Source organism: Anastrepha ludens, chromosome X (assembly GCF_028408465.1).
Source record: "Anastrepha ludens isolate Willacy chromosome X, idAnaLude1.1, whole genome shotgun sequence".
Classification (NCBI taxonomy): domain Eukaryota; kingdom Metazoa; phylum Arthropoda; class Insecta; order Diptera; family Tephritidae; genus Anastrepha; species Anastrepha ludens.
This window is the reverse complement of record NC_071503.1, coordinates 6,044,140-6,058,320: the sequence shown is the minus strand read 5'-3', so window position 1 is coordinate 6,058,320 and position 14,181 is coordinate 6,044,140. Positions and strand designations below refer to the sequence as shown.

Genomic DNA, 14,181 nt, shown 5'->3' with positions numbered 1-14,181 from the left:
ACATATGCGCATAGATGTCGAACGTTGCCGTTCGTTTGCTTTGTTCGTTCCGCGCTTTCGCTTGCAGTTCATTCAAGGTAACGACAAATGAGCAAGGTAACACTAATGAGCAAGGTAACGACACATTTTTTCGTGCGTGCAGCCGGCTAAATCGAATTATAAGACGTTATCACGTCAAAATATTACGCATTCTCATTATGTATTTAATAAAAAACGAATGTATTAAAGTTTGTAAAAACAGTTTATTGACAGTGTCGAAATAGCGTGTTATTTGTTAATTATGCAACACATACTAAAGAAATTGAAAAAGCACAATGTAAAAACAGTTTATTGACAGTGTCAAAATAGTGTGTTATTTGTTTTTATTGCTTTAGTTGTTGTTTTTCCAAAGAATTTCAAGTTTTGTTTTAGTAATTTATTAAATGCTCTACAGAGTGTTATTTTTTACTAATGAAATCGTTGCTTTAGTTTTTGTTTTTCCAAAGAATTTCGAGATGTTATTGTATTAATTCCCTTTAAATGCTGTGAGTAATTATAAATCAGTACAAAAAAGAAGTCAAGGATAAATAAAAAGTGCTATATTTTGCTAATGAAGTCGAAAAATTGAATTTATTTTGTATGTCAAAAGTCATTCTTGACAAACTGTATATTTTCTACGTACTAAGTTTAAAGTTTATATTTTATACTACATAAGTATAAATTATTTATAATTCAATTGTTCAAATAAAACATAATTGTGTAGCATTAATCTGGTTTTAATGGTCTGTAAGATTATTAATAATTTTAAAAAATAAAAGCTGCAGGAATTGCATAATTTTTAACCTTTTCAGATCACAAGGCAAAAGTTTTGTTTGGATAAAATGCAAATATGCAACCATAAATCCTGCGCAGCACAGTCAAACACGTCGGAGGGAATGTTATGGTATGAGGTTGCTTATATATATATATATATATATGTATAAAATACCTCTTGAAGCCTCTTGGGTGGCACTTTGTAGCAAATTTACCTTTAAGATACCAAAAACTTAAATCATCCATATCACTTCCAATAAATTTGAGGTTTCTTCCCATGGTATGCAACCCCATACCATAACATGCCCTCCGACATGCTTGTCTGAGCTGCGCAGATTTTACAGTTGCATATTTGCATTTAGTTTTCTCCAACCAAAACTTTTGCCTTCTGATCTGAAAAGGTTAAAAATGATGGTGTTCCTGGAGCTTTTATTTTTTTAAATTATTAAGTTTTACTAAGTTTCAAGGGCCGGTGTTGATTTTGAATAAATTAAAATTTTTTTAGGAAATTATTGTCGCTTCTCTTTATTATGATAGTGTTGGTATGGTTCAATTACGTATGGAACAAAATATCGGCCAAATAGCCGCCGCGGTCACGGCGACACACAGTGGCGGCGCTAGGCGTCGGCGACGTCGGCCACCGCCGACGGCCTCGCGCCTGAGGGGGCCTCGCAGAAAAACGAGTTACCTATTTATATTCGTTTCGTCAATCATCCTGACTTCGCCTTAATGAGCGTTCTCACACACACTGCCCGACACGATATCTGTATTGGGTGAAAATGTTTGTAAGTAATGTGTGTGGCATTTATCATTTATTTATTTATTGAATTCATGGGTGTAGGTAAACCTTTGAATGCAATAAATAAATCAGTTATACGTGCAAAAGATCTAAATTTAGCATATATACAAACATAATGTGTGTGTGTGCTCTTCATTATGAGCGTCCGATACCAATATCGTATTATCGGGTAGTGCGAAAACGCTCGATTTCGCGCACGGCGCACGAGACTCTGGACGGGGAATCCCCGTGTTGTTTAATTTATTTATCTATATTTCATTTGTCTGTGAGAGTAATTTTTTTCATACGGCAACTTGCAGACTCGCAAACGCAAAGTTTCTTTTTATTGTATTGTAAAGTCATCACCCCGACGTTCTAGTGGATAAAAGTTTTACGTTATTTGTAATTAATTTCATACCTAATGTTAAGGTAAGCCAACTTTAAACTTCAACTTTTTAACGACTTTAACGATAGTATATTACAACCCAAGGCCAGAAAGTTGGACTTCCTGGCGGGTGTGAGATGGTGGCCGAGACGAAGCCGAGTAGTAAACTACTACTTTTCTTGATCTCCCTCCGAAAGTACGTACTTGCAAGGATTTACAAAATTGTTAATAAAATAACATTATTATTATTTTAAGCAAAATGGTATCATTAATATAAGTAACTTCAATATTACGTAATAGTACAATAACAATATCACATTCTATACTTAGTTAAGTTGTTATCTAAATATGATCCGACATTACGGGAGCATATGCAAAGTATTAATGACAAACAACTTATTCAACATTATCTGAGCCACGACATCCAAAACGAATTAATTACTTTAATGTCTAAATTAGTTATTAACGAAATTATACACAGGGTTAAACAAGCAAAATACTACGTCATCTTGCTCGATTCTACCAGGGACGTAAACCGTGTTGAACAAATGTCAATAATATTAAGATTTTGCAATTTGTCAACTGGAGCTGTAGAAGAACATTTCATTGGGTTTATTCACGTGGCAGAAACAACAGGAGAGTATTTAACAAAATCAATACTACAAGAACTGGAAAGAAATGATCTCGATATCCAAAGCTGTCGAGGATAGGGATATGATAATGGCGCCAATATGGCCGGAATTAACAAAGGTATCAGAAGAAGAATACTCAAAATAAATCCAAGAACATTCTTTACACCATGCGGATGCCACAGTTGGAATTTACTTTTGATAGATGCAGCAAGCTCTTCAACGACAGCCAAAACATTTTTCGGCTTTATCAAGAAAAACTATGTGTTGTTTTCAAAGCCAAGCAAGCGTTGGGAGATAGTAAAAAATAAATTAAAATTGACTTTACAAACTCTGTCTGAAACGAGATGGGAGAGTAGAATCGGAGCAGTAAAAGCAACATTGTTACAATTTGATGATGTCATCGGATATGTGAATGAACTGAAAAATAAAACTGATGATTCCAAAACTCTAAGCGACAGTGAAGCAGTTCTAAAGGAAATATTAACTTTTGAGTTTATTGTTGCATTACACGCGTGGTATGAGGTTTTGCACGTGTAAACAATATAAGTAAACTATGGCAATCGGTTCAAGTCAACTTGCAAGTCGCTATTGATACTTTACGCTCATTTTGTAGCTGGATTCACGAATTCCGAAATACAGGATTTGAAAAAAGCGTAACAGGAGCTAGATTATTTGTGGAGAAAAGTACTTATGAAATTCAGTCTCAGTTTAGGGAAAAAGAATAGCCAGGAAAAAACGAATGCTTAGTTATGAACATACTGATGAACCAGTTGAATCTCCTGAAAAGCAGTTCAGAGTTAATTATTTTAACACAATGGTAGATGCTATAATAGTCGATACTGAATGTCGATTTACAGCGCTCAATGAATATTTTGAGCAATTTGGTTTTATTTATGATATCAATTATTTGAAATCTATGCCAAAACAGGATCTTCTCAAACATTGTACTGATTTAGGTACAAGACTTCGGGAAGGCGAAAAAAGTGACATACAGACTTTCGAACTATATGAAGAAGTTCAGCTTTTTAAAACTAATTCACTAGACTCTATCAACGACGCGAAACAACTCATCCAATACATTTTAGAAAATAATTTAGAAGAAATATATCCAAATGTTTATATTACAATTAGAATTATGCTCACAGTTCCGGTCAGCACAGCTTCCGCTGAGAGAAGCTTCTCAAAGTTGAAGTTGATAAAAACCCATTTGAGAAGCACAATGAGCCAAGACAGACTATCCGCGTTATCAGTTCTGTCAATCGAACTGAAATAGCGGCTAGACTTAACTACGACTCAATCCTGAAAAAATTCAGTGAGGCTAAAAGACGAAAAGTTCGACTATTTTAATTTCTGTGTGTAATTATTTTTTGTCATCATTTTACAATATTAACAATAAAACTCGTTATACTCATAAATTATTTTATAATTTGGCTCACTTAATTTTACGTTTTCTTTCACTGCGAAGTAAAGAGGCCTCGCGAAGTTGATGTCGCCGACGTACACATTTGGTCTAGCGCCGCCACTGGCTACACACCTCCATCCAGATGGTTCTAATTTTCGATGACTCTGAGGCATAATTGAGGTTCTATGCCATTAATATGCCGAATTATTTCATCCTTTAGCTCTTGAATTGTTGCCGGCTTATCGACGTACCTTTTTTTTCCAAAAAACCCCAAAGAAAGAAGTCTAACGGTGTAGTTGCCGTTTAGGTGTAGTTCACATTGAACTTCGGCCCTTGAAATTTAACGACCCTTTAGTAGTTATAGGCAATGATTTTAGAACAGCGTTTGGCTGCCTTTTCACGTTTACATACTTATACTCGTATTTAAAGGCTTATGGTTTTATATTGTATTATGAACATTTAAACATTTAAACATTTAAAATGATTTTTTTTTTTTTATTATCAGTTGACTTATCAATTTTGTCAACAATGTGCTTTATATCCGTTTATTTTACTATTTGGTTTGTAAAATTTACTACATCATTTTAGCTGTGAGCCACTGTATGTACATAAATGTGTAATACTTTTGTTTGTTTGTAAACATATACCAATTGTATTTAATTTGGAGTAAAAAACAAATTGAATTTGTAAAAAATTTTATATGATGCAAAATTACGGTTAGACAAACTGACATTCAGCAAGTGTTACCAGCACCATATTAAGTAAAGTGGGTGTGTAATACATTTGTGGAAGGTTCACATTAATATAGATAACACTATGCACACATGAGTTAGTTATGAGCTAACACCAGGAGGTCATTGTGAAAATTGCAAATTGAGTGTATTGAATGTAAGCTCTGGATATAATTTTCATAATTTAGGATATAAGTTTTGAATTTCGCCAGCATAAGCTCATTGTAAAAAGTTTATACCAAAGCATATAAGAGGCTTCGGTTACTTTACGAACACCGACTATAAGTTCATAACTATTCCAGTTTAGTGAAACCCTTTTTGTAGATATTATGAAAGTCTAACCTGTCATAAACGCTGATTAACCGACTGAGAATCTAAAAAATATAATTTATTAATTTCAATATGCGACTTTCATTTTAGTTGCATCATTTTTAGTATGAGATTCAATTTATAGTTTTTGATGGAATGAAATAACTGTGAAATTAGAATTTTTAAAATATTATTGAAAGAAACACGCTTTACCTTTTGCTTGGTGAAAAAATTATTTTACTTGTATACAAATCATTTATGTACATATACAGCTATTTATGAATAAATAATATGAGTTCATTCAAAAAATCATTATTTTCAATTTGATAAAGCACATTAAATTGGACAATTTGGTTAAAACATGTAAATCAATTTAATGCTCAAATTATTATTTTTATAAACTATATGTGTACGAATAAATATCACGTATTATATTGTTCATGGCACCCTCGAGCGATATTTGTATGTGTTCGATATGTATTTTGCTCGCCCAGCCGCTAGATGCTCTTACCTGCCCAGAATTTTACTAACACATCCGTTGGACACCTGCAGGATGCGTGATATATCACAAGGGCGCGCACCGGAATGCGCTAATTCGACGATCTTCTGGCGAGTCGAGTCTGGTAGAGGTCGACCATTGACATAGACGCCACCAAGCTGATTGATGCCGCTATGTCCTGCTGTCGAGCAACCAAAAAGCGCACTCTGACTAACCGACGTCGCATGGCCATGCATAAGATGCTCTGTAGTTAGCATCATCATTGCAATTTTTTTATTTATGTTTTGTTTTGTTAATATCTGTATTATAAATGAGTAAACAACGCAAAACAATTAAAAATCAGGGCGATATATGTATTTTAATGTTTTGAAAGCAGGCGTTTGAGTTTTCATAAACGTTCTATTATTATTATTTCCACTGACAAGCGTACGAAAACAAAATCATTGGTTAATTAAAGTTTCGCATTTTGATTTCAGTTTCTTCACCACTTCAGGTTTTTTAGTAGAAATATACTATTTATTTCACACAATTTTCTTTTTAATTTTTGGTGGTGCACAGTTTTTGAAATATTTTTTTATTTTTTTTATGTATTTCTAGAACTTGCATTTTATAAACATTAAATAAGTATATATCAGTATTTGGTTATTATACACATATGCATCTAAATAGATATATTATTTTGTATCAATTGATTTTGCCAGATTTTAATTCGCATATTAAGGTCATAAATATTGAGCGTTTAATTTTATATTTGGTTATTGTTATTGGAATTGTTTACTGCGGCGCTTACGAAAATCGTGCCATCATATTTTTGCAGCACCGTCGCCTTTTTGTTGGAACGCACTTATTGAAAAAAAAAATTGTTTTGGGTAAATTTAGTTTGTTACTTTGTTTGCAGTCGTTGATGTATTGTAATTAAAAGTTTAGTTCATATGCATCGGTGGGTCTTGTTAATTGTTTATACCTTAAGACTTTGGCGTTCATCAGAGCCAAGAATCTCATCTACATACATATACATATAGTGTTTATGCATTCACTTATATTTTTAGAAAATATTTTCATTTGATATTTTCTAATTGAACTTTGTTTTCCTACTATTATTCTCTCTCAATTCCAAACGTTTATCATGTATGCCATTTCGGCCGCGGAAAGGGCGAAGTGCACTCAACGTACGCCAGCAATTTGAATTTTCAAATATTATTTCTATTCCATTATTTTTATGTGCCAAAATTAGTGATCTTAGGCAATCAGATCCGCCGATACATTGATACATACACAGACGAACACCTTTACACAGGAATATGATATTGTATCAGTGCGCATAGACACCGATAAAGAAAAACTTTTATAAAAAATTTTAGTTCGGGATTTTTTCACAGCTTGGTGAGTTTTGATTTTGGTTCTTTGACTTGGTTTGGCTTGGCTTGACTTCCTTGGCGGGTTGGTTGACTTGGGTTATCGCGTTGCTGGCTCCCAGGCGATACAGCGCACTTAGCGAAGCGAAACGTTAATGAGCTCTCAAGCGAAAAAATACACCAACAAACCAATGAATCGGAGAACCAACAAACCAACAAACACGAACGTGCTTAAACGACCAAGTCGACGATGTCGATGTTGAAATCGAAGCGCACGAACTGATGTGTTTTACATGCGTGAATGCCGAAACGCGGCAGAGGTACTACAGTCAAGAAAGTATTTATGTACGCACACCCATACATTTTTATTAAGCATTTTTCCCTGTACATGTCGTCAATCGGGCCAGAAGAGTCGTATAAACTCAACAGTGAACGGCTAAAATTATTTAGCAAAGTGCGGCGCAGCAATAAAGTCTGCATCAATCGAAGCGAAATGGCTGGGACAGTGTCGACACCGTTGACAGACAGCCAACCAATCGAAGAGCATACTTATGTATGTATAAATGGAGAATACATACATGTGTACAAACATAAACAAATAGAATGCCAGCGATAGAGCGCACACCATCCCAGTTAATTACCATCAAATACAACAGCATAAATTTAAACCCTGAACTAACGAATCGAGGTAGAAGACAGCGTTGCCAGAATACTTGGAGTACTAGCCCTTATTATCTTCTTGTTAAAGTTTTATTTAATTGAAATTGATAAGTCGGGTTGACTTGAGGCTGCTGGTTTGAGCTATTGGAATTTCATTTTAACTGAAGTCGTAATAATATGCCAAAAGAAATGGCTTAGTATATGTATGTTTCGTTTCGTTTTAGTTTCTTTAACTAAAAGACATTTAACGTTTCAAATAATATTCGCCAGCAAAATAGCTCCAAGTAGTTCTAAATGGCAACGCTGGCGGTAACATTTTACAAAGAAAAGCACCGCACGCGTATATTTACGAGTACACTATATAAAATAAGTTAACGAACACTAGAAAAATTCTATTCAAGAAATTTGAATCTAATGAGGGAGTAAAATAACTTGACCTAAGCGCAAATTGACAAGTCCTTTCCCTGGAATATTTCGGTCACTAATACAGTGGTTAATCCATGATCTCCATGGTCTTTCGCCCATAAACGATTGGTGTTGACGTTAAGAACAAAAGATCTGCGAATTATCTGTTCACCATTAACGGTATTGTTGGCTCCAACTTTAGTTTCAATAAAGTATGTCACAATGATGCAAACTGCCTGCATTCCAAAATCTAGCAGTGGTTTTTCAATGTGCATTGGGGTTTTAAGTCTCGCTCCATATGCAATAATTACCGCAGTTCTTAAAGTCACTGAGTCAAAAGCGGATATGCCCGATACTCGTATTGGGAAAGCGCTGTAAGAGACTTTTCCCCGGACACTAATTTGTATGGTTATTTTGCATGTAATGGTTCGGTGCATGACAACCATTCGGGAGTGCGTAGGTTCGAATCTCCGTGTCCGCCCCTCGGCAGGCAATGGTAAACCTCCAAGTGTATTTCCGCCATAAATATTTCATATTATTTGATTTGATTTGAATTTGAAAATGAAGTGGAAATTGATAGCGAATTCCTAAAAAACAGTAGTATGCTAATATTATTTGATTTAGTTCGTATTTAAAAATGAAGTTAAAATTGATAGTGAATTTGAATTGGATTATGAATAACATACAATAATTATATAATATGTTAATAATATGTTTTGCTGTCTATCGAAAAATTATTTTGGGTATTAAGTGTGCATATCTGAAAGTGCAAAATGTGGTTTCTCAAGATTTAATCCCCATACTTATAGCGATCAACCTTGATCTTCATATGTTGTCAAAGCGAAAGCTATTCGGAGAACTGCAACCACTTAAGTTCGAACGGAATGCATGCCCGTGAGGATCCGACAGAATTTTGGATTCAAATCAACTTTTCATCTCATTTCACCATTTTTAATGGTTCTTCAATGATTTTGGGAATACATTTTTTATGGAAAGTCTTGCCCAATCAATTGAGAGTGGATACATAGTAACACCAATAAATTCAAAAGTTCTATGGTATCGATAAAAGTTTCATCTGCATGTATAACGAATGACATTGTTCATTTGGAACGGAGATTGTGAATACAAGTAAAGTAATTATACTATAAAAACCTAGTTTTCATTAGGCGTGATATATGACTACATTTTGATAAAACTACATCACTCAAATTTGATGGAGCTACATGTGGAGCTACATGACTTAACAGCGCGCTTAGCTTTTTACAAATAGTTATCAAAATCATTTCTCTGTTCGCCAAACGTTCGGGAAGAAAATCTTCTTCTTCAATGTCGAGCCATTTTTCTGGTGACTTGTTAAACAAGCCGAAGATAAGACTTTTTTAAAATTGCCGAATTTGGAGCGATGAAAATCTGTGGGAGATTCAGTTTGTGCCTCTACACTCAGGGAATTACATGAAATTTCAAGTTATTGCTGACAAGACACAGGCAATTTCCACATTGAAATTGATGACGTCATGATAAGATATAATATAAAAGTGGTACACCAAGGAGTGCCGCCTACAATGGTGCCAAAAGAAAATGTAGTGAACTTTAACTGTTTTTTTTGTTGAATTTCAAAGTTCAGCACCTTTAATGGCAATCCCAATACATACAAAAACGTTTATTATCGACTTTAAAAAACCCTCAAACCGATACAAATTTTGTTTGTTTTTCTGCGGACGCCTTATATGTGTGCTTTGAACTATGAGTAGGGGAGGATTACCATAAGCTAGTGTACGTAACTACCTAGGGACCCCGCATCACAGATAGGGTTGCGACTCATACTGGTAATATACCAACCTTTTTTACAACAACTCTTCGCAATGTACAGAATGTAGAGGTGTGACCAACATCAGACCGTGAACTGGCTGATTGACTGACGTAATCGGGATTACAAAAAAACTGAGATTGTGTTGGTGATATAAGAAAAAAATCAACATAGCCGTCCCCCATATTACTTTTTTGGCATCGGAACAAAATCAACTGACTGGCCGAGTATGTTATGGGGAAAATATTTCAGAAGGCTCCACAATATCACTCCGTTAACCAGCTTTCAGCGAATTTGAAGGAAACAACTGATGGATGGCATAACTTGGGTCGTGATATCGGTTTGTTTACGAAATAACTGAGATTTTGTTGGTTATTGAAAAAGAAAAAATTTACATAACCATCATATTGCATCGTTGCCATCTGAAAAAAGAAGAGAGTATGAATGCGTGCGAAACATACTGAAAAAAGTTTTACAGGAAAGGCTAGACCATTAAACCGCTCTCAGCGATGGAGGACTTGGCACACACTCGTCCAATCAGTCATTGTTCAGATAACAACGAAGTGACGTGAGTGTCGATTATATTGATTTTTTCGTATATCATCAGCACAATCTCAGTTTTTTTTTTGTAAAAAAACCGCCATCACGTCGGAAAATCAGCTGATTCCTTTAAAATCGCTGAGAGCCGGTAACCGTCTAATGTTGGTCACACCTACGCATTCTGTACATCGTGAACTCATCGCAATTTGATGAAGGGTTTAGTAGTAGGTGTATATACAAGCCAAACACAAAAATATCGTTGGCTACTGGGATTAGATATAGTGGTCGCTTTTCTGTTTGACTTAACTAAGTACAACTATTATTTTTTAAGAGTTATTGCTACCATAATTACTGTGCTAAAATTTTAACCTAGTCGGAGCAAAACAAACATTTATATGGAATTTTAAGTGTAGCTCTTTCAAATTTATTATATTTATTATCAAGTGATATCAAAAATAAAGAAGTGCTACCTCGAACAAGTTGTTAACTACTAAAATCAATATTGCTTAACTACATCGACTTTTTGATTATCAAGTGGGATCAAAAATGAAGAAGCGTTACCTCGAAAAACTTGTTAACTAATAAAATCAATATTGATTTTTTAGATAATCCCGTTAATTGTTATATATGACAATATATTCTCGAGGCATGAATATCTTGTTTTATATACATATATAACATATATGTTACATAAAATTCGTTATGTAAATAAACATTTACTATTGCTTTTATAAAACCCGAAAAAGTTAGTTTTCTTTCATTTAATTAATGATATCATTTTCATCAGTTATTTGGGACTGTTTCTTTTCCGTCTCTATTATAAAATTTGTATCCAAACTTTTTGTGCATTCTGTATATACCTTAGCATACGCAAAAGGGTAGTTGGCGAATACGCAGTAATAGAGAGTTGACCTAGCCCACGAACGGAGACAGAACGTTGGAAATAAATGAAACAGAATGCACGAATGAAGTCTGGGACTTCCTGCAACACAACAAAAATAACACACCTCAGCTGCAGCTATAAACAAAGATCTGTAGCAACCAAACAAAGCGGTTGTTTACACACCCGTATGTAGGCATAAGAATACACACATAAACAGAAACACGTCCGCCCAAGAAGAATAATAAACACACAAAACATGTGGTATTCAGAAACAGTTAAGGGAGTCAACTAGAGCGAAAGAGAGAGGTTGCTTTTCGTAATGGCCAAAGGGGTGGTGACGATTGTTCAAAAAAGAGTAAAATATAGTCAACATAAAAAGAAAAGAAATGCATCAGTTCATGGAAGTGCGAAGGAACGAATAACAAACTCATCGATTCGTGAAAAGGGTGAATAAGTTGTACCCATACGCGAAAGCAGGCCGTGAGGAGGTGACTTTTATGCTAGAGTCATACTGGTATATAATAAAAAAAAATCCAGTTGTTGGACGCTACAATTCGTGTAATTAGTAACATATCGTTGATTTTTTGCGAATATATGTAAATATGGATGTACGTGACTAGGAGCAGTTATTGGAGAGAGAATAATATATGTTAACTTTTTGCTTTTGTAAAATAAGTTTTTGCTATTTTGCTCAAAAAATGTATGGCTTTAAATTTGACATGATATTTAATTCCATTTTTCGGTAAAAAATAGGGGAATCCCGACTAAAGAAACGGAATAAAACAAATTCAGTCTTAGGACCGTTTTCTCAATGTTTGGTGGATTTTGATTTTGACCGGTTGTCACTCAATTGAACGATGCCTGGAAATGACAAATTCGTTTTCACTAAGATATGGAGAGCTAATGTCGTGTTATTTAGATGATTGTGAACATTTTACAAAATAATTCACAAAATTGTGTTTTTCCATTCTGCCTTCTTTTCATGACCTCATACTACAAAAGTATTTCAAACACTTAAATAGCGGTAAGATCTAATAACAATGCAATTAAAAATTCGGATTTTTTTCGATTGTTGTCCTTTATTTATAAATTAAAGCATTAATCAGAAAGTGAGCAAACGGCCCTTACTTGGTGTGATTGTGCTAAATGTACTGTGCTGGTGCTATTTAGCGCGCATACCTACAGTGTGGTAACTAAATAATACAGTGATATTCACTTGTCTAGATTGCCCTAAAAAAGAAAGGTTTTGCCTTTTAAGTTATCATGGAATTTTTGTATGACCTGGTCACAATGTGAAAGAAACAACGTGTGTTAAGTACTGACGGCAGACTTATTAAGTCAAAGCAACTTTGTCAAAAGGTTGCTTACATTGCTTTAACACATAAATGATCATGGAAACAATGAGACCCGATAAAAATCTATATTAGTTTTTAAGTCATAATTTGTTTATTTTATTTAGCAATAGTTCTCCTAGTCTTAAATCTTTTGCTCAAAAACTCAATACGAAAATGAGATCTACATTTAAATTATTTTTTTTGGGTTCCTCCAATAAAGGTATATTTCAGCTTTTCTCTAATATGTATTAACTTAAATTTAAAGATTATTTATAATTTTTGTAGTAACTAAATGAAAACTTTTTCCTGTCTCGCCCAATTGGTCGATAGTTGTCTATGTAGCTTCATGTAAAATTTCGCCTTTAAATGTAGTTTGAAGCCCGCCAAATACTCAAACTCGATTTCTTGAAGTGAGTCTATTTCATTTTCCCTAAAAGCACCACGTACTCTTGTTCTGCCTATGGTGCACAAAGTTTTTAATTTTATATTTTTTGATCTGAAATCGGCTGCCCTTTCTTTTGACAAAAACGAATGAAAAGTTTGAAAGTTACTATTAAATATTTGTATTACATAATAAATTCACCAACTGGTAGCCTACCTTAATTGTCGCTTATATTTTAAAAATCATAGAAAGGAAGAAATAAATTTAAGTTTGTTCATAGTTGTATGAAATAATTTCACCAATAAAATATTATTTGTTCTTAACTAGTTGAAACCTCTGGGCGACAAATAAATGACAACTTACGTCGGCTTAAGGGGTCCCGGAGGTCTAGAATTTTCAAAAAATCGATTTTTGATATTTCGAAAGTATAGGCTTTTAAGAATGTACTGTCCAGATTCGTCACGCGGCCACTCTCAAAACTTTAAACTGAATTATCTTAAAGCTATTTTTTTCGGCGTGGTGTTGAAAAAAAAAACTATTCAACCGAATAGTTCGAAATTTTAATATGTTGTTCACAACATCAATGGCTATCGCCCGTACTAGAATCATATTATTATTTTAATAATTTCGTATATTTTTTATTAAAAAACTAGTACCGGACATAGCTACAGTCATACTGATTAATAATTTTTTTGGTTTTTGTGTTTCAGATAAATAGAAGAGCCAAAATGGACCTCGCCGTCCAGGACCAATTTTTCGGGAAGGTGAACTTCAGCGCCATTTTTAAAATTAATAAAATTAAAAAAAAAAATTTTTTTCATTTTTGTACCTAAAAGAAGCCTGAATACAAAGCCTTAAAAATTTAAATATCGTTTTTAACTTTTTTTATTCTAAAAAAGTCCAGAAAATACTCAAAATTTTCGAACTCTAGACCACCGTGACCCCTTAATATGTTGGTAATTCGGTTATAAATAGCAGGAATCATGTTTTACTTTATTTACAAATTTTACTTCAATCAGAAATACTACTAAGGGTGAAGTATTAAGTCATGAAATATTAAACAGAACAATTGCAATAATCAATAATTTCAATAAACGGTCTAGTAATTTTCACAACAAAAAATTTAATAAAAACTGTGTTGCCAATGTAAAAACTATTAAAATAGAAAAATATAATATCTATAATTTCAATTTATTACTAACAGAAAAAATATTAAATAAAATACATAAAGGAATACATTTTAAATATGTAATTTGGTTTTTGCATACGAATGTTTTGCATAATTAT

General features: G+C 33.7%; 1 protein-coding gene across 1 annotated transcript in view; it reads right to left on the bottom strand.

The window, feature by feature from the left end:
* The window catches only part of LOC128869497 (paired box protein Pax-6-like), a 182,997-nt gene extending 175,861 nt beyond the window's left edge, over window positions 1-7,136 (bottom strand). Inside the window, exon 1 of the mRNA XM_054112066.1 lies at window positions 5,541-7,136. Coding sequence (XP_053968041.1) covers window positions 5,541-5,791 — 251 coding nt within the window. The 5' untranslated portion in view covers window positions 5,792-7,136. The remainder of the gene's footprint in view (window positions 1-5,540) is intronic.
* Between the last annotated feature and the right edge of the window lie 7,045 nt (window positions 7,137-14,181).